Source organism: Anolis carolinensis, unplaced genomic scaffold (assembly GCF_035594765.1).
Source record: "Anolis carolinensis isolate JA03-04 unplaced genomic scaffold, rAnoCar3.1.pri scaffold_7, whole genome shotgun sequence".
Classification (NCBI taxonomy): Eukaryota; Metazoa; Chordata; class Lepidosauria; order Squamata; family Dactyloidae; genus Anolis; species Anolis carolinensis.
In genome coordinates this window covers 7,944,105-7,965,256 of record NW_026943818.1, presented here as the reverse complement: position 1 = coordinate 7,965,256, position 21,152 = coordinate 7,944,105, and the positions used below count along the sequence as shown (strand labels likewise).

At 43.0% G+C, this 21,152-nt stretch overlaps 1 protein-coding gene and 1 long non-coding RNA gene across 3 annotated transcripts in view; one reads left to right on the top strand and one right to left on the bottom strand.

The window, feature by feature from the left end:
• traf1 (TNF receptor associated factor 1) overlaps window positions 1-18,768 on the top strand; it is a 28,106-nt gene extending 9,338 nt beyond the window's left edge. Inside the window, exons 5-9 of one of the 2 annotated variants that reach the window (XM_062958992.1) lie at window positions 116-181; window positions 7,372-7,740; window positions 9,003-9,180; window positions 10,987-11,135; window positions 17,665-18,768. In XM_062958992.1, the coding sequence (XP_062815062.1) occupies window positions 116-181; window positions 7,372-7,740; window positions 9,003-9,180; window positions 10,987-11,135; window positions 17,665-17,883 (981 nt within the window). In that variant the 3' untranslated portion in view covers window positions 17,884-18,768. The remainder of the gene's footprint in view (window positions 1-115; window positions 182-7,371; window positions 7,741-9,002; window positions 9,181-10,986; window positions 11,136-17,664) is intronic. The other variant, XM_062958994.1, reaches the window with a different exon arrangement.
• Window positions 11,748-15,156, bottom strand: LOC134292986 (uncharacterized). Its single transcript, XR_010000059.1, has 2 exons — window positions 12,375-15,156; window positions 11,748-12,288 (listed from the first exon to the last, which is right to left on the bottom strand). It is a non-coding gene; the product is annotated as an uncharacterized LOC134292986 (long non-coding RNA).
• Window positions 18,769-21,152: the final 2,384 nt, after the last annotated feature.

Below are 21,152 nucleotides of genomic sequence, written 5' to 3'. Positions count from 1 at the left end.
CCCTTATTGTGCCTACATTGTATTGTGTTGCATTCGCTCATATTTATCTATTTTGTGTGTGTGTGTGTGCAGATACGTATTTCATTATCTGCTTTTGCTGGTCACCCTCCAACAGGATCTGGGCGTCATGCCCGCGAGAGAGGAAGGGTGCCCGTTTGCCAGCATCGGATGCTTCTTTATGGTAAGACCAACATTTGCATCTGTCATGGGAAGGGGAGATACAACCTCAGAAGAACATCTATCTATCTATCATCTGTCTGTCTATCCATCCATCTATCCATCCCTCCGTCAGTCCATCCATTTGTCCATCCATCCATCCATCCATCCATCCGTTGGTCCATCCATCCATCATAGAATCATAGAATCATAGAATCATAGAATAGTAGAGTTGGAAGAGTCCACATGGGCCATCTAGTCCAACCCCCTGCTAAGAAGCAGGAAATCGCATTCAAAGCACCCCCGACAGATGGCCATCCAGCCTCTGCTTAAAAGCCTCCAAGGAAGGAGCCTCCACCACGGCCCTGGGGAGAGAGTTCCACTGTCGAACAGCCCTCACAGTGAGGAAGTTCTTCCTGATGTTCAGGTGGAATCTCCTTTCCTGTAGTTTGAAGCCCTTGTTCCCTTGCGTCCTAGTCTGCAGGGCAGCAGAAAACAAGCTTGCTCCCTCCTCCCTAGGACTTCCCTTCACATATTTGTACATGGCTATCATGTCTCCTCTCAGCCTTCTCTTCTGCAGGCTAAACATGCCCAGCTCTTTAAGCCGCTCCTCATAGGGCTTGTTCTCCAGACCCTTAATCATTTTAGTCGCCCTCCTCTGGACGCTTTCCAGCTTGTCAACATCTCCCTTCAACTGTGGTGCCCAAAATTGGACACAGTATTCCAGGTGTGGTCTGACCAAGGCAGAATAGAATAAGGGGGAGCATAACTTCCCTGGATCTAGACGCTATTCCCCTATTGATGCAGGCCAGAATCCCATTGGCTTTTTTAGCAGCCGCATCACATTGTTGGCTCATGTTTAACTTGTTGCTCACGAGGACTCCAAGGTCTTTTTCACACATACTGCTATCAAGCCAGGCGTCCCCCATTCTGTATCTTTGATTTCCATTTTTTTCTGCCGAAGTGAAGCATCTTGCATTTGTCCCTGTTGAACTTCATTTTGTGAGTTTCGGCCCATCTCTCTAGTCTGTCAAGATCGTTTTGAATTCTGCTCCTGTCTTCTGGAGTGTTAGCTATCCCTCCCAGTTTTGTGTCGTCTGCAAACTTGATGATCGTGCCTTCTAACCCTTCGTCTAACCCATCCATCTGTCTGTCTATTCATCCGTCCGCCCACCCATCTATCCATCCGTCCGTCTGCCCATCCATCCATCCGTCGGTCCATCCATCCATCAATCCATCCATCTGTCTGTCTATCTATCCGTCGGTCCGCCCATCTATCCATCCGTCCGTCTGCCCATCCATCCATCCGTCGGTCCATCCATCCATCAATCCATCCATCTGTCTGTCTATCTATCCGTCGGTCCGCCCATCTAGCCATCCGTCCGTCCGCCCATCTATCCATCCGTCGGTCCATCCATCCATCCATCAATCCATCCATCTGTCTGTCTATCCATCCGTCCGTCTGCCCATCTATCCATCCGTCGGTCCATCCATCCATCAATCCATCCATCTGTCTGTCTATCCATCCGTCGGTCCGCCCATCTATCCATCCGTCCGTCCGCCCATCTATCCATCCGTCAGTCCATCCATCCATCAATCCATCCATCTGTCTGTCTATCCATCCGTCGGTCTGCCCATCTATCCATCCGTCCGTCCGCCCATCTATCCATCCGTCGGTCCATCCATCCATCCATCAATCCATCCATCTGTCTGTCTATCCATCCGTCCGTCTGCCCATCTATCCATCCGTCGGTCCATCCATCCATCCATCAATCCATCCATCTGTCTGTCTATCCATCCGTCCGTCCGCCCATCTATCCATCCGTCGGTCCATCCATCAATCCATCCATCTGTCTGTCTATCCATCCGTCGGTCCGCCCATCTATCCATCCGTCCGTCCGCCCATCTATCCATCCGTCGGTCCATCCATCCATCAATCCATCCATCTGTCTGTCTATTCATCCGTCCGCCCGCCCATCTATCCATCCGTCCGTCCGCCCATCTATCCATCTGTCAGTCCATCCATCCATCAATCCATCCATCTGTCTGTCTATCCATCCGTCGGTCCGCCCATCTATCCATCCATCGGTCCGCCCATCTATCCATCCGTCAGTCCATCCATCCATCAATCCATCCATCTGTCTATCTATTCATCCGTCCGCCCGCCCATCTATCCATCCATCGGTCCGCCCATCTATCCATCCGTCAGTCCATCCATCCATCAATCCATCCATCTGTCTGTCTATCCATCCGTCGGTCCGCCCATCTATCCATCCGTCCGTCCGCCCATCTATCCATCCGTCAGTCCATCCATCCATCAATCCATCCATCTGTCTGTCTATCCATCCGTCGGTCTGCCCATCTATCCATCCGTCCGTCCGCCCATCTATCCATCCGTCGGTCCATCCATCCATCCATCAATCCATCCATCTGTCTGTCTATCCATCCGTCCGTCTGCCCATCTATCCATCCGTCGGTCCATCCATCCATCCATCAATCCATCCATCTGTCTGTCTATCCATCCGTCCGTCCGCCCATCTATCCATCCGTCGGTCCATCCATCAATCCATCCATCTGTCTGTCTATCCATCCGTCGGTCCGCCCATCTATCCATCCGTCCGTCCGCCCATCTATCCATCCGTCGGTCCATCCATCCATCAATCCATCCATCTGTCTGTCTATCCATCCGTCGGTCCGCCCATCTATCCATCCGTCCGTCCATCCATCCATCCATCAATCCATCCATCTGTCTGTCTATCCATCCGTCCGTCTGCCCATCTATCCGTCCGTCCGTCCGCCCATCTATCCATCCGTCGGTCCATCCATCCATCAATCCATCCATCTGTCTGTCTATTCATCTGTCCGTCCACCCGTCCATCTATCCGTTGGTCCATCCAGCCAGCCATCAGTCCATCCATCCATCCATCCGTTGGTCCATCCATCCGTCTGTCTGTCTGTCTGTCTGTCTATCCATCCATGTATCTATCTGTCTATCTGTCTGCCCATCCCTCCGTCAGTCCATCCATTTGTCCATCCATCCATCCATCCATCTGTTGGTCCATCCATCCGTCTGTCTGTCTCTCTGTCTGTCTATCCATCCATGTATCTATCTGTCTGTCTGCCCATCCCTCCGTCAGTCCATCCATTTGTCCATCTATCCATCTGTCTGTCTGTCTGTCTATCCATCCATGTATCTATCCTTCTATCTGTCTGCCCATCCATCCATCCATCCGTCGGTCCATCCATCCATCAATCCATCCATCTGTCTGTCTATCCATCCGTCCGTCTGTCCGCCCGTCCATCCATCCGTCGGTCCATCCATCCATCAATCCATCCATCTGTCTGTCTATTCATCCATCCGTCCGCCCATCCATCCATCCATCAATCCATCTGTCCATCCATCCATCCATCCATCCATCCATCCATCCGTAGGTCCATCCATCCATCTGTCTGTCTATCCATTCGTCCGTCCGTCCATATGTCTATCTGTCTGTCTATCCATCCATGTAACTGTCTGCTGGCTGTCCATCCATCCATCCATCTATCCACCTATCCATCCCTCCATCGGTCCGTCCGTCCGTCCGTCTGTCTATCCATCCATCCATCCACCCATCCGTTGGTTCATCCATCCATCCGTCTGTCTGTCTGTCTGTCTATCCATCCATGTATCTGTCTGTCTATCCATCTGTCAGTCCATCCATCCATCATCTCTTTTGTCTTTTTTCTGTCTCTCTGTCTGTGTCTCTCATCTTGTCTATCTATTTATCATCTCTCCATCCTCATGTTACACAGTGTTATAAAATATTATTAATAATAATAATATCTATCATCTCTGTCATCTTGTCATCTATTTATCTGCCTATCACCTCTCTTTCTCATCTTGTCAGCTCTCTATCTCTCTATAATTCCTTTTGTCTTTTATCTGTCTCTCTGCCTATCTATCTACCCTCTCTCTCATCTTGTCTATTATCAATCAATCAATCAATCAATCATCTCCTTCATCTTGTTAGCTATCTACCTATTTTCTCTCTTTCTTGTCTCTATGTAGTATTATTATTGATATAATCCAGAAACAACAGTGGTGTGACATTATTATTTTTATTATATTGTATTATTATTATTAGTTATGTATTATTGATTTTAACCCAGGAACAAAAACCGTGATACTACTACTACTACTAATAATAATAATAATGGGATCTGCAGCATCATCCGAAAATGCATCACACAGTCCTAGACACTTGAGAAGTGTTCGACTTGTGATTTTGTGAAACGAAATCCAGTATGTCTATCTTGTTTGCTGTGTCATACAATAATAATAATAATAATAATAATAATAATAATAATAATAATAATAAAAATAATAATAATAAAAATAATAATATATCAGGCACAGGCAAACTTCAGCCCTCCGAGGAGTTGAAGTCCAAAAACACTTGGAGGGCTGAAATTCACCCATGAATGATCTAAATAATATAATATGTACAGTAGAGTCTCACTTATCCAACATAAATGGGCTGGCAGAAAGTTGGATAAGCGAAAATGTTGGATAATAAGGAGGGATTAAGGAAAAGCCCATTAAACATTAAATTACGTTATGATTTTACAAATGAAGCACCAAAATATCATGTTTGACAACAGAAAAAGCAGTTCAGTACATGATAACTTTATGTAATAATTACTCTATTCACGAATTTAGCACCAAAACTTTGCAATGTATTGAAAATCTGACTACAAAAACTTTGACTAGTAAATGGCAAACTGTGTTGGATAATACAGAAAGTTGGATAAGTGAAGGTTGGATAAGCGAGACTCTACTGTCTATTGAGCAAGACCTCTTCACTGCTATCTTGCAACTACAGTCCAGTAAAGGGAAAAGGAAGAACTGCTTAATGCCTTCTTTGCCTCGGTCTTCTCACAAACAGAAAGCTATCTTCAGCCTCAGCAACATGGAATGGACGAAGGATTTGGGGAAATCCAACCCCAAATAGGGAGACAAGTTGTCCAGGAACACCTGGCCGCTCTAAACGAATCCAAGTCCCCAGGGCCAGATCAGCTACACCCAAGAGTACTGAAGGAACTAGCGGAAGTTATTTCAGAACCACTGGCAATTATCTTCGAGAGTTCTTGGAGAACGGGAGAAGTCCCAGCAGATTGGAGGAGGGCGAATGTGGTCCCTATTTATCTTCAAGAAGGGAAAAAAGAACGACCCAAACAATTACCGTCCGGTCAGCCTCACATCAATACCAGGCAAGATTCTGGAAAAGATCATTAAGGAAGTGGTCTGCGAACACTTAGAAACAAATGCGGTCATTGCTAATAGTCAACACGGATTTACCAAAAACAAGTCATGCCAGACTCATCTGATCTCTTTTTTTGACAGAGTTACGAGTTGGGTCGATACAGGGAATGCCGTGGATGTAGCGTACCTGGATTTCAGTAAGGCCTTCGACAAAGTCCCCCACGACCTTCTGGCAAACAAACTAGTAAAATGTGGGCTAGACAAAACTACGGTGAGGTGGATCTGTAATTGGCTAAGCGAACGAACCCAAAGGGTGATTCTCACCAATGCGTCGTCTTCATCATGGAAAGAAGTGACAAGTGGAGTGCCATCAGCAGGGCTCCGTCCTGGGCCCGGTTCTGTTCAGGATCTTTATTAACGACTTAGACGAAGGGTTAGAAGGCACGATCATCAAGTTTGCAGACGAGACCAAACTGGGAGGGAGAGCCAACACTCCAGAAGACAGGAGCAGAATTCAAAACGATCTTGACAGACTAGAGAGATGGGCCGAAACTAACAAAATGAAGTTCAACAGGGACAAATGCAAGAGACTTCACTTCGGCAGAAAAAATGGAAATCAAAGATACAGAATGGGGGACGATGCCTGGCTTGACAGCAGTGTGTGCGAAAAAGACCTTGGAGTCCTCGTGGAGAGGAAGGTGAACATGAGCCAACAATGTGATGCGGCAGCTAAAAAAGCCAACGGGATTCTGGCCTCATCAATAGGGGAATAACGTCTAGATCCAGGGAAGTCCTGCTCCCCTCCATTCTGCCTTGGTCAGACCACACCTGGAATCACACTGGGTCCAATTCTAGGAGATGTTGACAAGCTGGAAAGCGTCCAGAGGAGGGCGACTAAAATGATGAAGGGTCTGGAGAACAAGCCCTATGAGGAGCGGCTTAAAGAGCTGGGCATGTTTAGCCTGCAGAAGAGAAGGCTGAGAGGAGACATGAGAGCCATGTACAAATACGTGAAGGGAAGTCCTAGGGCGGAGGGAGGGAGCTTGTTTTCTGCTGCCCTGCAGACTAGGACACAATGGAACAATGGCTTCAAACTACAGGAAAGGAGATTCCACCTGAACATCAGGAAGAACTTCCTCACTGTGAGAAAGGCTGTTCGGCAGTGGAACTCTCTCCCCCGGACTGTGGTGGAGGCTCCTTTGAAGCAGAGGCTGGATGGCCATCTGTCAGGGGTGCTTTGAATGCGATTTCCTGCTTCTTAGCAGGGGGTTGGACTGGATGGCCCATGAGGTCTCTTTCAACTCTACTATTCTATGATTCTATGATTCTATGATTCTAAAGTATCAGGATAGTTCAAATACTGTAATATGTATATTGAGCAAGACCTCTTCACTGCTGTCTTGCAACTATAGTCCAGTCATCTATTAAAGTATCAGGATAGTTCAAATACATACCGTGTTTCCCCGAAAATAAGACAGTGTCTTATATTAATTTTTGCTCCCAAAGATGCTCTAGGTCTTATTTTCAGAGGATGTCTTATTTTTCCATGAAGAAGAATTCATATTCATTGTTGAACAAAAAATTTTTTTAACATTTATTATATACTGTACAGTAGTTGTCATCATAAACCAGCATAACCAGACAAACTGTGAATCCTATCAAGAATTTCTTGTTATTACCAATATTTCCATGTACAACACTTCATGGTATGTACATTTACTGATCCTGCATGTTCTGGTGTTCTGTTTGGTGGGCATGCTTCCAAACAAAAACTTTGCTAGGTCTTACTTTTGGGGAAGGCCTTATATTTAGCAATTCAGCAAAACCTCTACTAGGTCTTATTTTCTGGGGATGTCTTATTTTAGGAGAAACAGGGTAACTGCATGGATTTTCGCCAACACAATAACAAAGGATGTATGCAAAAGGATGCCATGATTTTTGAAGTCATGCAATCCAACCTGTCTTCCTTACAGGGCCCTGCGGAGGAGAGAAAAGCCCATGAAGCTGACGCCACGGGGGCCCATTTGCAGCTGTTGCTCCAATATGTGAAAGAGCTGAAGGCAGGGCTGTTCCCAACCAGAGAGGCTTGGTTCACAGGCTCCGATGTTTGGACCGGTCTCTGCTTCAACACGATGCCGCTGCATCCGGAGAAGAAGAAGACGCCTTGGTTAGGCCTTGGAGAGCCAGACCAGGGAGTCTCTTTGTTGGAGAGCAAGCTCCGCGTCTTCGAAGGCATTGCGTCTGTGCTGAGTAAAGAGATGGCTGTTTCCAGGCAGAAGAGCGCAGCTGTCCGGGGACAGAGAGGCCTCGACCAGGACATGATCCGTGGCTTGGAGTTGAAGGTAATGCCTATGCCTATGTGCAACATAAAACCAGAATCTTAACAATTCAGAAACCAGAAGAGACTGATTCTCATTTAGCAACATTATCTCTTCTGAGATGCTTGAGGCCCCGTCCAGGCTCCCATGACATCATGACTAACGCACCTGGATTTCAGGGTCTTATCTCGGATGTTTTACAATAATAATAATAATAATAATAATAATAATAATATAATTTTATTCTAATACTCCACCTCCATCTCCCTGCATGGACTCGGGGCGGCTTACAAATACAAAACAAACATACAATAACCTCAAACACCAAAAACATGCAAATGAAAATTAAAGACTTACGATAAAATCACAACCATTAAGAAGACAAAGTTAAAACACAGCAATAAAAACATAAGAATGGGCTGGTCAAAAGTGAACTAAGTGAGACTTGCAAACATGGAGGAAGTTAAAAAAATTATGTTCCTGACTATGCCTATGTGGAGTCCCTGGTGGCACAGCAGGTTAAACCTCTGAGCTGCTGAACTTACTGACCGAAAGATTGGCGGTTCAAATCCAGAGAGCAGGGTGAGCTCCTGTTGTTAGCTCAAGCTTCTGCTAACTTAGCAGTTCAAAAACATGCAAATGTGACTAGGTCAATAGGTATCGTTCCAGCAGGAGGTTCACGGCATTCCATGCAGTGGTGCTGGCCACTTGACCTAGGAGGCGTCTACGGACAACGCTGGCTCTTTGGCTTAGAAATTGAGATCAGCATCAACCCCCAGAGTCATACACGACTAGACTTAATGTCATGGGAAAACCTTTACCTTTACTTTACATACTAGCTTGGGTACCCAGTAATGCCCAGGTCATTTGCAAGAGGCATTGTTTGTTTGCTTTTGTTTTATTTTGAGTTATGCATTTGAGTTATGTAGTTCACTCACATGCTTAAGGATGTGAGTGAACTATAATTCCCGGAATCATAGGCCAATCCTCTCCAAACCCTGCCAGTATTGAGCGTAGGCCAAGTTGGTCCTGTGTGCTAAGCATGGTCCAGATCCGTCGCCGGCTGTGTTCAGTGCCCTCTGGATGCAGGGTGAACTACAACTCCCGAAAATCAAGGTCGGTTCCCCCAAATGCTCTCCAGTATGTTTATGTAGTCATGGGGGTTCTCTGTGCCAAGTGTGATGGTCCAAGTCCATTGTTGGTGGGGGTCATAGTTTCCCTGGATGCAGGTGAACTACAACTCCCAAAAATCAAGCTCAATTCATTGACCTTCTCTTCCTTCCAAGATGGCCGATCTGCAGCGATGCCTTGTCCAGAAAGATGCAGCTCTTTGCAAGCTGGAGGAGAGGCTCCACTCTTCGGAGGAGATTTCCTACGATGGGAGCTTTCTATGGAGGATTACCGATGTCCACCGCAAGTGCTACGAAGCCGTCTGTGGGAAGATGCGCAGCTTCCAGTCTCCCGGTAAGCATCCTGTGGCTCTGTCCTAGAGCATTGAAGGATTGTATTGTGATGCCTCTAGGCTGCGCGAGCACTGGAAACCAGACACGGAGGCCAATAAACAATCTAATATCTTTATTAAAGCAATAAAAGAGTCAAACAAAAATAAGCAGAGTATATAGTCCAGCAATAGTCCTTTTAGGAAAGGTCAAATATAGTCCAATAATATAAAGTTAGATGTCCAGTATTAGAGTTCAAAGTTTTAAATCCAATAACCGAAACACACTCAAACTTCCAAGCAGTTTGAGTGGGGAATAAAGCAAGGTCTTTCAAGGAGTTCCAAGTTCAATGTCCAAGGCTCGGATACCAAGGCAAGGCAAAGTTGGTCGTGGTGGAACTGATTTGCAGTCCAGACTTGACAGGGAGACGAGATGCAATGCGCGGTCTACTCAAGAGTAGCGCGCCGCAGGAACTAGAGTCGATGTTAACTTTCCAACTGACACGTTGACACCACGCTGGCTAGCCTGCGGGCAGAACTTTTATGGGACTTCAAATCTCCCCTCAAACCAGATGCCTGAATACTTTTTCCGAAGGGAAACGGACTGAAGACAACAACTTACCAGATGCAACCCTCCCTGGAAACTCTCAAGGAAACTGGTTTAATTAGCATCCTCTCTCTCTGCTAATCTCGCGCTTCATCTCAGATTCTCTTTCTCAGAGCGGAATGTTTTCAGAAACAATCTCCTATCAAAAGGAACACTTTCCGGGGAACCAGGCTCTGTTTCAAGGGCTTTTGTAATTACCTTTGGGCTCAAACTGTCAACAGGGAACATCTGGAAGGGAGCAGAATCTTGCTGAGTTGGCACAAACCCCATATCCTCTTCAGTCTGATCCATAATGGCTGCGGGGTCATGACTCGAGGGTCCCTGAGACATCACATGTATAGCTGATGGAACATGTTGTCCTTATTTAACATGAAGGATGCAAATGACTTGATACTTGTCTGAGCACTTGCAATAACATTAGTAGATTGAGGTTTCCGGGAGCCTGTGGCTTGAAAAATCACACCCAAATATTTGTAAGATTTTACCTGCTCAATTGGATGCTCATTTATTTGCCACTCATGTATACACTGTTTCCTAGTAAACACTAGGAGTCTGGACTTATTTTCAGTTCTGCAATAACTACCCAGAGCATTTAATAACCATTGCAAACCAGTGCATGTTAGAGAGAAAAGTACCATATCGTCTACATACAGTGTCAGCTCTTGAAAGCTATAGGACTCAATGCAGGCTCACACAGGCAGTTCCGTGGAAACACTTTATTGAAGAGGGTTGTTGTATGTCTTTCTGTGCTGCATGGCTATGTTCCAGAAGCATTCTCTCCTGACGTTTCGCCCACATCTATGGCAGGCATCCCCAGAAGTTGTGAGGTTATTATTATTGTTGTTGTTGTTGTTGTGTTGTCGAAGGCTTTCATGGCCGGAATCACAGGGTTGTTGTGTGCTTTCCATGCTGTATGGTCATGTGCCAGAAGCATTATCTCCTGACGTTTCACCCACATCTATGGGAGGCATCCCCAGAGGTTGTGAGGTTGTGAGTTTTTCCAATATGCCTCACAACTTCTGAGGATGCCTGCCATAGATGTGGGCGAAACATCAGAATACTTCTTGGAACATGGCCAGACAGCCTGGAAAACACACAACAACCCATGGCTTTGTCACATGAACCCTTGCATAGTGACTGCAGAGTCTAGAGCTAGAATAATCCCACTTTATGGCTGTTGTTTCAGGTTTCTTCCATCCCTAATGGCTCTCCTCTTTGCCCCCAGCGTTCTACACATCCCGCTACGGTCACAAGCTCTGCATGAGGATTTACCTGAACGGTGACGGGAGAAGCAAGGGCTCCCACGCCTCCCTCTTCCTTGTGCTGCTCCGAGGGGAATATGACGCCTTGCTCCAGTGGCCTTTTGCACACGAGGTACGGAGACAGGGCTCTTTATTGCCTGGTGTATATGTGTGTATGTGTATTTTTCCCTGACATGTGGCACAGCTGGTTAATACCCAGCAGCAATAGTTTGCTGTTGACCGAAATTCGAAGCCTGTGTCGGATTGAGCACCTGTCTGTTTAATAGCCTAGCTTACTGTCCACCTAAGCAGTCCAAAAACCACTGCAACTGTGAGTAGAGAAAATCACGGGAAGTTAATTTAATTTACAACACCGTAAAACTGCCGGCAAGCAAAGAGCAAGGAGGAAATACTAGCGACAGCTCCCCCGGTGGCCGGAATCGAGCATAACCTCCTGAAGCCAGAAGTTGGAAAATGTTGAATTACCTCTACTGTCTGTACGTGTGTTGTATGTCTAATAATGGCATTGAATGTTTGCCATGTATATGTACATTGTTTTTTTAATTGAAGTTTATTATTAAAAAGAAAAAAGAAAAAACAAACAAACAATCAAACATGTAACATAAGTGAAGGACTTACAGACATACCAATGTGCAGAAAACATAACAAACAAAAAACATAGGTTGCATCATCCCAACAGACACAACATCTATGCACCAACTGTCATAGACAGAACGCCAGCAAGTAAAACAAAACTCAGTTTATTGAGGTTACAGAACTAAAAACGCCCGTAAGGAACAAAGAACAGGGCAAACACTTGACTTCAGTGTGCTAAATAACCAAAAAGCAGCTCAGTTTGAGCTTAAACAGTTCAAAGGGAAAAACCGGGTTAAACAGGAGTATAATCCGGATTAAATCGAAGAGCTTACTTCAGCTTGGCAAACAATGCAAACAAAAGAGAATCAACAGGAGTTGGAATGTAAACAAAAGACTGGCGGCAGATTCCTCTCTGCTACTCAGGAACAGCAGGGGAGTAAACCAGGCTTGTTTACTCCTTCCTGCAGCGAACGAGAGCGTGGCTGTAGTCAAGATTCAGGTTTAGGGTAATGGCAGTCAGCAGGGTCCCAATCCGGTCCAGAAGATCAAAAGCCAAGCGTAGTCGTCAAGGAATCCAAAGGTCACACCGATAGCCAGCAGAAGGGTTAATCCGGAATCGTAGTCAGTCAGTCCAGCGTCAATCCAGTGAAAGTAGATATTGCCCGTCAAAAAGACGACGGAGGTCCAAGCTATCAAGATTAAACACAAGTTGCACAGAGAAAAACCCCGCACAGTTCCTCCCGCCGTCAATGCCCAGTGTCCTTGGTAAACTTACGTATCCAGTAATGAATCACACCCGTCTTCAGGAAATTCCCCAGCAAGAGCCCAAGCGTCCGTCCAGATTACCTTGCCCAACGCAATTAGACATTGGTCCCAAACCCCATTTTATCCCAGTTCAAGCTCATCATCGCTGTCAGCTGCCATCCCAATTCCAGACGCCCCAACATCCTCATCCTCATCAGAGCTTAAGCACCTTCGACTACGCCCCACAGCATCCCCAGCTGTGGATCCCGCTCCATCCCTCCAGCCAGTCCATGGGTCTGATCCTGCAACCCGCCAATCACCTCCCATGCTTTCATTGCCTGTTTCCCCAACACCCAAATCCTCCCTCACACGAGTCCATTCCATATCATCCTCCTCCGAGCTGGCCATCTCTTCCTCCAAACCCTGAGAAAAACCCTCAAATGAGTCCTCATCTGTCGGCTCTGCAAACAAATCCCGGAGCCGTTTCCTTTCACGCTCCTCGAGAGTGTCTGACTCTCGAGGAGTCTTACGACCCCTTCTTTCATTACCGGATCCCGAAGGCTCAACCATAACATCAACGATACAATTACATTAAAATTGACTTCCTTCTATTGTGCGGTGCTTTGAAAATTGATCTTTTTATATCCATTGTGCCCTTGTCTACCTAATTGCTTATTTTCTCCTTATTTACATGTTCTGGGGTGGCCCATTATTCAATCATTCTTCTCTAAACCATTTTCATATTATTATCTTGCATTTTTCTTTTTTTTAAAATAGTTTTTGATTGGTTCCCAATTTGTTTGTTTTCTTGGCTTGCCTTGGGTGTTTGATAATAGATATGTTAATTTGTCCATATTCGTTATTTCAAAAATTTTATATGTACATTGTGATCCGCCCTGAGAAGAGCGGAATATAAATACTGTAAATAAATAAATAGTCGTGTCCGACTCTGGGGGTTGGTGCTCATCCCCGTTTCTAAGCTGAAAAGCCGGCGTTGTCCATAGACACCTCCAAGGTCATGTGGACTGCATGGAGCGCCATTACTTCCCCACCGGAGCGGTACCTATTTATCTACTCACATTTGCATGTTTTCGAACTGCTAGGTTGGCAGGAGCTGGAGCTAACAGTGTCAGATCCGATGACCTCTCAACCATATCTATCACATCTTTGGCTGTATGGCCATCTGTCGAGTGGGTTTGAATGGTGCCTTCCAGCCCAGTAGAAGGGGGTCAGACTGGATGGCCTTTGAAGGTCTCTTCCAACTCTAGAATTCTATGATATGATATATCTATCACACACATGCATGATTATTATTGTTTGTTTATATTGTATTAAACTATACTACATACATAAATTCAAACATATATCATATCTATCTATCTCAACCATATCTATCACGTCTTTGGCTGTATGGCCATCTGTTGGGAGGGTTTGAATGGTGCCTTCCAGCCCGGCAGAAGGGGGCCAGACTGGATGGCCTTTGGGGGTCTCTTCCAACTCTAGGATTCTATGATATGATATACCTATTATTTTTATTATGATTGTTTGTTTATATTGTATGAAACTATACTATACACATAAATTCACACATATATCATATCTATCTATCTCAATCATATCTATCACATCTTTGGCTGTATGGCCATCTGTCAGGAGCGCTTGGATGTGTCCTTTGGGGGTCTCTTCCAACTCTAGGATTCTATGATATGATATATCTATCACAGGCACACATTATTATTATTATTATTGTTTGTTTATATTATATTAAACTATACTATATATATAAATGCACACATATATCCTATCTCTCTCTCTCTCTCTCTCTCTCTCTCTCTCTCTCTCTCTCTCTCTCTCTCTCTCTCTCTCTCTATCTATCTATCTATCTATCTATCTATCATCTCAATGCTTATTTTGTGCCAAGAACTTCAAAATATGAAGGGACCCTTTTGCCCTTATTTATGAAGATGGCTATTAAAAAAATATTTATTCATTGAAATAAACATACATACATATTATATTAAACTATACTATATATATATAAATGCACACATATATCCTATCTATCTATCTATCTATCTATCTATCTATCTATCTATCTATCTATCTATCGATCATCTCAATGCTTATTTTGTGCTAAGAATTTCAAAATACAGTAGAATCTCACTTATCCAACACTCGTTTATCCAACGTTCTGGATTATCCAACACATTTTTGTAGTCAATGTTTTCAATACATCGTGATATTTTGGTGCTAAATTCGTAAATACAGTAATTACTACATAGCATTAATGTGTAATGAACTACTTTTTCTGTCAAATTTGTTGTCTAACATGATGTTTTGGTGCTTAATTTGTAAAATCATAACTTATTTTGATGTTTAATAGGCTTTTTCTTAATCTCTCCTTAGTATCCAACATATTCACTTATCCAACATTCTGCCGGCCCGTTTATGTTGGATAAGTGAGACTCTACTGTAATTACAACATAGCATTACTGTGAATTGAACTGCTTTTTCTGTCAAATTTGTTGTATAACATGATGTTTTGGTGCTTAATTTGTAAAATCATCTTATTTTGATGTTTAATAGGCTTTTTCTTAATCTCTCCTTATTATCCAACATATTCACTTATCCAACATTCTGCCGGCCCGTTTATGTTGGATAAGTGAGACTCCACTGTAATTACAACATAGCATTACTGTGAATTGAACTGCTTTTTCTGTCAAATTTGTTGTATAACATGATGTTTTGGTGCTTAATTTGTAAAATCATCTTATTTTGATGTTTAATAGGCTTTTTCTTAATCTCTCCTTATTATCCAACATATTCGCTTAACCAACATTCTGCCAGCCCGTTCATGTTGGATAAGTGAGACTCTACTGTATGAAGGAACCTTTTTGCCCATACAGTAGAGTCTCACTTATCCAACGTAAACGGGCCGGCAGAACGTTGGATAAGCGAATATGTTGGATAATAAGGAGAGATTAAGGAAAAGCCTATTAATCATCAAATTAGGTTATGATTTTACAAATTAAGCACCAAAACATCATGTTATACAACAAATTTGGCAGAAAAAGTAGTTCAATACGCAGTAATGTTATGTAGTAATGACTGTCTTTACGAATTTAGCACCAAAATATCACGATATATTGAAAACTTTGACTACAAAAATGCGTTGGATAATCCAGAACGTTGGATAAGTGAGTGTTGGATAAGTGAGACTCTACTGTATTTATGAAGATGGCAATTTTTTTAAAAAATATTTATTCATTCAAATAAACATACATTTGCGAATGTTTTGTTGCATACAGTGCAATACGTTTCCAGCTCTTAGTCTTCCATATTCATTTCTCAGATAATATATTTTCTTGAAGGGGGTCACAGTTTTCTATTTAATTTTTCAAATGGAAAAGGCTCGAAATGGATTTGAGTTTCACCGTTGTTTTGCTCCGGGAGCTTTTCCCCAATCTCTCGCATCTGGCTTTGTTTTCCCATCTGGTGGCCCTGAAATGTGGGAACGGGCGGCCTTTGCTTATGCAACAAGCACCTGCCCTTGCAGCGCATGGATTTGCAAAGGTTACATCAAAAATGTGCATCAAGAAAAGAAACATAAAGTTTAAAAAATGCTAGAAAAAAATAAGAAAAAGGAAAAATACGATGACCTCCTACTTATCCAAACCTGACCAAAGGAAAACAATGAAACCAAAAGGCTTTGTCGAAGGCTTTCGTGGCCAGAATCACTGGGTTGTTGTGTGTTTTTCGGGCTATATGGCATTGTTCCAGAAGCATTCTCTCCTGACGTTTCGCCCACATCTATGGGAGGCATCCCCAGAGGTTGTGAGGTTTAAAGGCAAGTGGGGTTTATATCCCTGTGGAATGATGTCCAGGGTGGGAGAAAGAACTCTTTTCTGTTTGAATGTTGCAATTGTCCACCTTGATTAGCACTGAATGGCCTTGCAGCTTCAAAGCCTGGCTTCTTCCTTCCCTTTGTCGGGAGGTGTTACCTGGCCCTGATTTTTTTTTTCCTGTTTTCTGAGTGTTGTTCTTTATTTACTGTCCTGATTTTCAAGCTGGTTAATTGCACTCTGATTTTTGTTCCTGGGTTATAAATGTCATTTCTTAACTGATTCTATCATAAAAACTTGGGGGAAAAAATTGCCAAAACTTTGCTTTTTGTGGGAGGGACATCTTGCTATAGCATATTTTGCAATAAATATTTATTTATTTATTTATTTATTTATTTATTTATTTATTACAATATTTATATCCCGCCCTTCTCACGCAACAGGGGACTCAGGGCGGCTTACAATAAAACGCATATATAAAAATTATACAGTGCAATATAAATCAGTTAAAAAATTATTATTAACTTACATCAGTATTCATAAAACACATTATAAAATACAGGTAGGCATGTTTAGTTCAAAAAACTGGGTCTGTCGATTGAGTTCCAGCGTACATGATAATAATTAATGCTGCCAATTATTATTCAAAATATCTGATAAATGAGTCTCAACCAATTCAACCAAGTTTGTGGCAGCCACAAAAATGAAGTTTCGGGAGCAGAAACTAAAAGTCGAAACTAAACTTCAAAGTCAGGGCTGCACAATTAAACAGGAAATAACACTTTCAAGCCAGGAACAGAATATATATATTTTTAATTTTTGTTACATAGCATTGCTCTCTTGGGGGAAAATAATGTTTTCCAACCACAGTTCCCAGAATCCCCTAACCAGCAAGGGCCGGGAGTCATAGACCATTGAACAGATGGGTTTTTCAAATGTAAAGGTAAAGTATAGTCGTGTCCGACTCAGGAGGTTGGTGCCCATCTCTGTTTCTAAGCCGAAGAGCCTGTGTTGTCCATAGACACCTCCAAGGTCACGTGGCCAGCACCGTTCTTTCAAGGCCTCACAATAAATTTAGGCAAATCAGAGATATTACATAAAAAATTAACATGGGAAGAGCTCAAGAAGGTTCAAAACATTATGGGAGTAAAATTGGGGAAAAAGAAGATGGAATACCTAGGAGTGGATATACCAAAAAACATCAACAATATCATACAAAGTCTTTAACTGTTTTGACTAATGATTGTAGTGATTCCTCCACCTCCCCTAAAATTATCATAACATCATCAGCATATAAATTAATCTTAATGTCTTCCTTACCCACCTTATAGCCTTTAATGAACTTACTTTAATGAAATTCCTTACTAAGTTTGCTAAATGTTCAATGGCTAATGAAAATAGGGCAGGGGAAAGGGGGCATCCTTGTTTCAAGGCCTTGTTTAAATTCAAAGCCTGAGCCTTTCTGCTTGTCTTTCCCAGGTCACGTTCATGCTGCTGAGTCAAAACAACACCGAAAACCATGTCTGCACCATCCACCCGGATCCAGCATCACCTTCCTTCCAGAGACCCATGACGGATATGAACGAAGCCACCGGCTTCCCCAAATTCATCCTTTTGGCCAAGTTACAGTCGCCGAAGTACGCCTATCTCAAAGAGGGGACCCTTTTCCTCCGGTGTGTCACACAAGCCCCTCCGTGAATGTTGCTCTTGGGTTTGAAACAACGTCAGAAGCATCTCAAGCACCTGAACTGCCATCAAGGCCTGTTGGCTTTGCAAAAGGACCGCTCTTGGGAGCGATGGGAGCAGAAGTCAGCGGATATGGATAAAAAAAGTGGACAGAGGGTTGGGAAAATGTTTGCATCATATTATTGCCCAAAATGGATCATAATATTGCATAAAATGGATCATAACATTGCATAAAATGGATCATAACATTGCATAAAATGGATCATGATATTGCATAAAATAGATCATAATAATACTCAAAATGGATCATAATATTGCATAAAATGGATCATAACATTGCATAAAATGGATCATAATATTGCATAAAATGGATCATAACATTGCATAAAATGGATCATGATATTGCATAAAATAGATCATAATAATACTCAAAATGGATCATAATATTGCCCAAAATGGATCATAATATTGCCCAACATGGATCATAATATTGCCCAAAATGGATCATAATATTGCCCAAAATGGATCATAATATTGCCCACAATGTATCATAATATTGCATTAAAAGGATCATAATAATGCTCAAAATGGATCATAATAATGCCCAAAATGGATCTTAATATTGCCCAAAATGGATCATAATATTACCCACAATGGATCATAATATTGCATAAAATGGATCATAATAATGCCCAAAATGGATCATAATATTGCCCAAATTGGATCATAATATTACATAAAATGGATCATGATATTGCCCAAATTGGATCATAATATTACATAAAATGGATCATAATAATGCTCAAAGTGGATCATAATATTGCATCATGTCAATCATAATATTGCACAGTGTAAATAATAATTTATACACATAATAAAAGTGAAAATATGCATGTATATGTGTATCTGGAGTGTCCCCACAAAAGATAGTATACATGGCAAAAGTGTCTTTGTATTGTCGAATGGCCAGAATCATTGGGTTGCTGTGAGTTTTCTGTCTGGCCATGTTCCAGAAGCATTCTCTCCTGACGTTTCGCCCACATCTATGGCAGGCATCCTCAGAGGTTGTGAGGCCTGTTAGAAACTCAGCAAGTGGGGTTCATAGATCTGTGGAATGATGTCCAGGGTGGGAGAAAGAACGCTTGTCTGTTGGAGGCAAGTGTGAATGTTGCAACTGGCCAGCTTGATTAGCATTGAATAGCCTTGCAGCTTCAGAGCCTGGCTGCTTCCTGCTTCAGTTGCATGAATGGCCAATGGCAACATCCACACTTGCCTCCAACAGACAAGAGTTCTTTCTTACTCCCACCCTGGACATTATTCTGCAGATATATAAATCCCACTTCTTCATTATTATTATTATTATTATTATTATTATTATTATTATTATTATTATTATTATTATTATTATATAAGCAGTCCCTAAGTTATGAACTCGAGAGGTTCTTTAGTTTTGCCTCCAACAGACAAGAGTTCTTTCCCCAACCCTGGACATTATTCCAGATATATAAACCCCACTTGCCTCGTTTCCAACAGACCTCATAACCTCTGGGGATGCCTGCCATAGATGTGGGCGAAACGTCAGGAGAGGATGCTTCTGGAACATGGCCTTGAAAACTCACACTTGTCTTTGTTCATGTGCCAATGTGCTGAATGCAAGCTTGCAAAGAGGAGAAAGTTTCGGGCACTTTTTTGTTGTGATGCCTAGTGTGTATGTGTGTTCTTGCTTGCAAAGAAAGTTTCGGAAAAACTAAAACAGGCCAAAACGCAAAACGAGAGTGGATTATAGTTTGATCCAACGAATTCTAGAAAGCAAAGCTTGGTTGGCAGGAGCATTTGGAAAATAGCAAATGACCCCGGACCTTATGGGAAACCCTGATTTCGGGATTTTCCGCTGATCCCTTGGGCTCCACTCGGGAAGTCTTGGCTAAGGCTCGAAAGGCTTGGAATCAAGGGCATCTGGGAGATAAATTGTTCCTATCCACTCCATGGAGGCCCAAGCCCACATCCTGCAGATAGACTGCTCCTAGCCAGAGAAGATCCTCCCCATACTTCCCTCAGCGGAATACAATCCCACAGTATCTGCTTTGAACTGGGACATATGGCAGTGTAGACTCAGATAACCCAGTTCAAAGCAGATATTGTGGAAACAAGCAGGAAAGGAGGAAAAGAAGAGAAGGAAGGAAAGAAGAGGGGAGAGAATGAAGGGAAGGAAAAGAAGGAGGAGAAGGAAGAGAATGAAGGAAGGAAGGAAGGAAGGAAGGAGAAGAGGGGAGAGAATGAAGAGAAGGAAAAGGAGGAGGAGAAGGAAGAGAATGAAGGAAAAAAGGATAATGAAGGAGAAGGAAGAGAAGGAAAAAGATGGAAAAGAAGGAGGAGAAGGAAGAGAATGAACGGAAGGAAAAGGAGGAGGAGAAGGAAGAGAAGGAAGGAAGGAAGAAAGAAAGGAGAAGAGGTAAAAGAATGAAGGGAAGGAAAAGAATGAGAAGAAGGAAGAGAAGGAAGAAAGGAGAAGAGGGGAGAGAATGAAGGGAAGGAAAAGAAGGAAGAGAAGGAAGAAAGTGAAGGAAGAAAGGAAGGAAGGAGAAGAGAATGAAGGGAAGGAGAAGAGGGGAGAGAATGAAGGGAAGGAAAAGGAGGAGAAGGAAGAGAAGGAAGGAAGAAAGGATAATGAAGGAGAAAGAAGGAAAAGGAAAAGAAGGAGAAGGAAGAGAATGAAGGAAGAAAGAAAGGAGAAGAGGTAAAAGAATGAAGGGAAGCAAAAGAATGAGAAGAAGGAAGAGAAGGAAAGAAGAAAGGAGAAGAGGGAAGAGAATGAAGGAAAAGGGGGAGAAGGAAGGAAGAAAGGATAATGAAGGAAAAAGAAGAGAAGGAAGAAGATGGAAAAGAGGGAGGAGAAGGAAGAGAAGGAAGAGGGGAGAATGAAGATGAAAAATAGGAACAGGATGAGAAGAAGGGAACGAAAGAAGAAGGAAGAGAAGGAAGGAAATGGAGGAGAGAATGATGGAGACAAAGTAGGAGGAAAAGGAATAGAAAAGAAAAAATGAGAAGGAAGGAAGGAAGAAGAGGGAAAAGAAGAAGAGGGAAGAGAATGAAGGAGAAAAGAGAGAAGAGAATGAAGGAAGAAAGGAGGAGAGAATGAAGGAAGAAAGGAGGAGAGAATGATGGAGACAAAGTAGGAGGAGAAGGAATAGAAAAGAAAAAAATGAGGAGAAGGAAGGAAGGAAGAAGAGGGGAGAGAATGAAGGGAAGGAAAAGAAGGAGGAGAAGGAAGAGAATGAAGA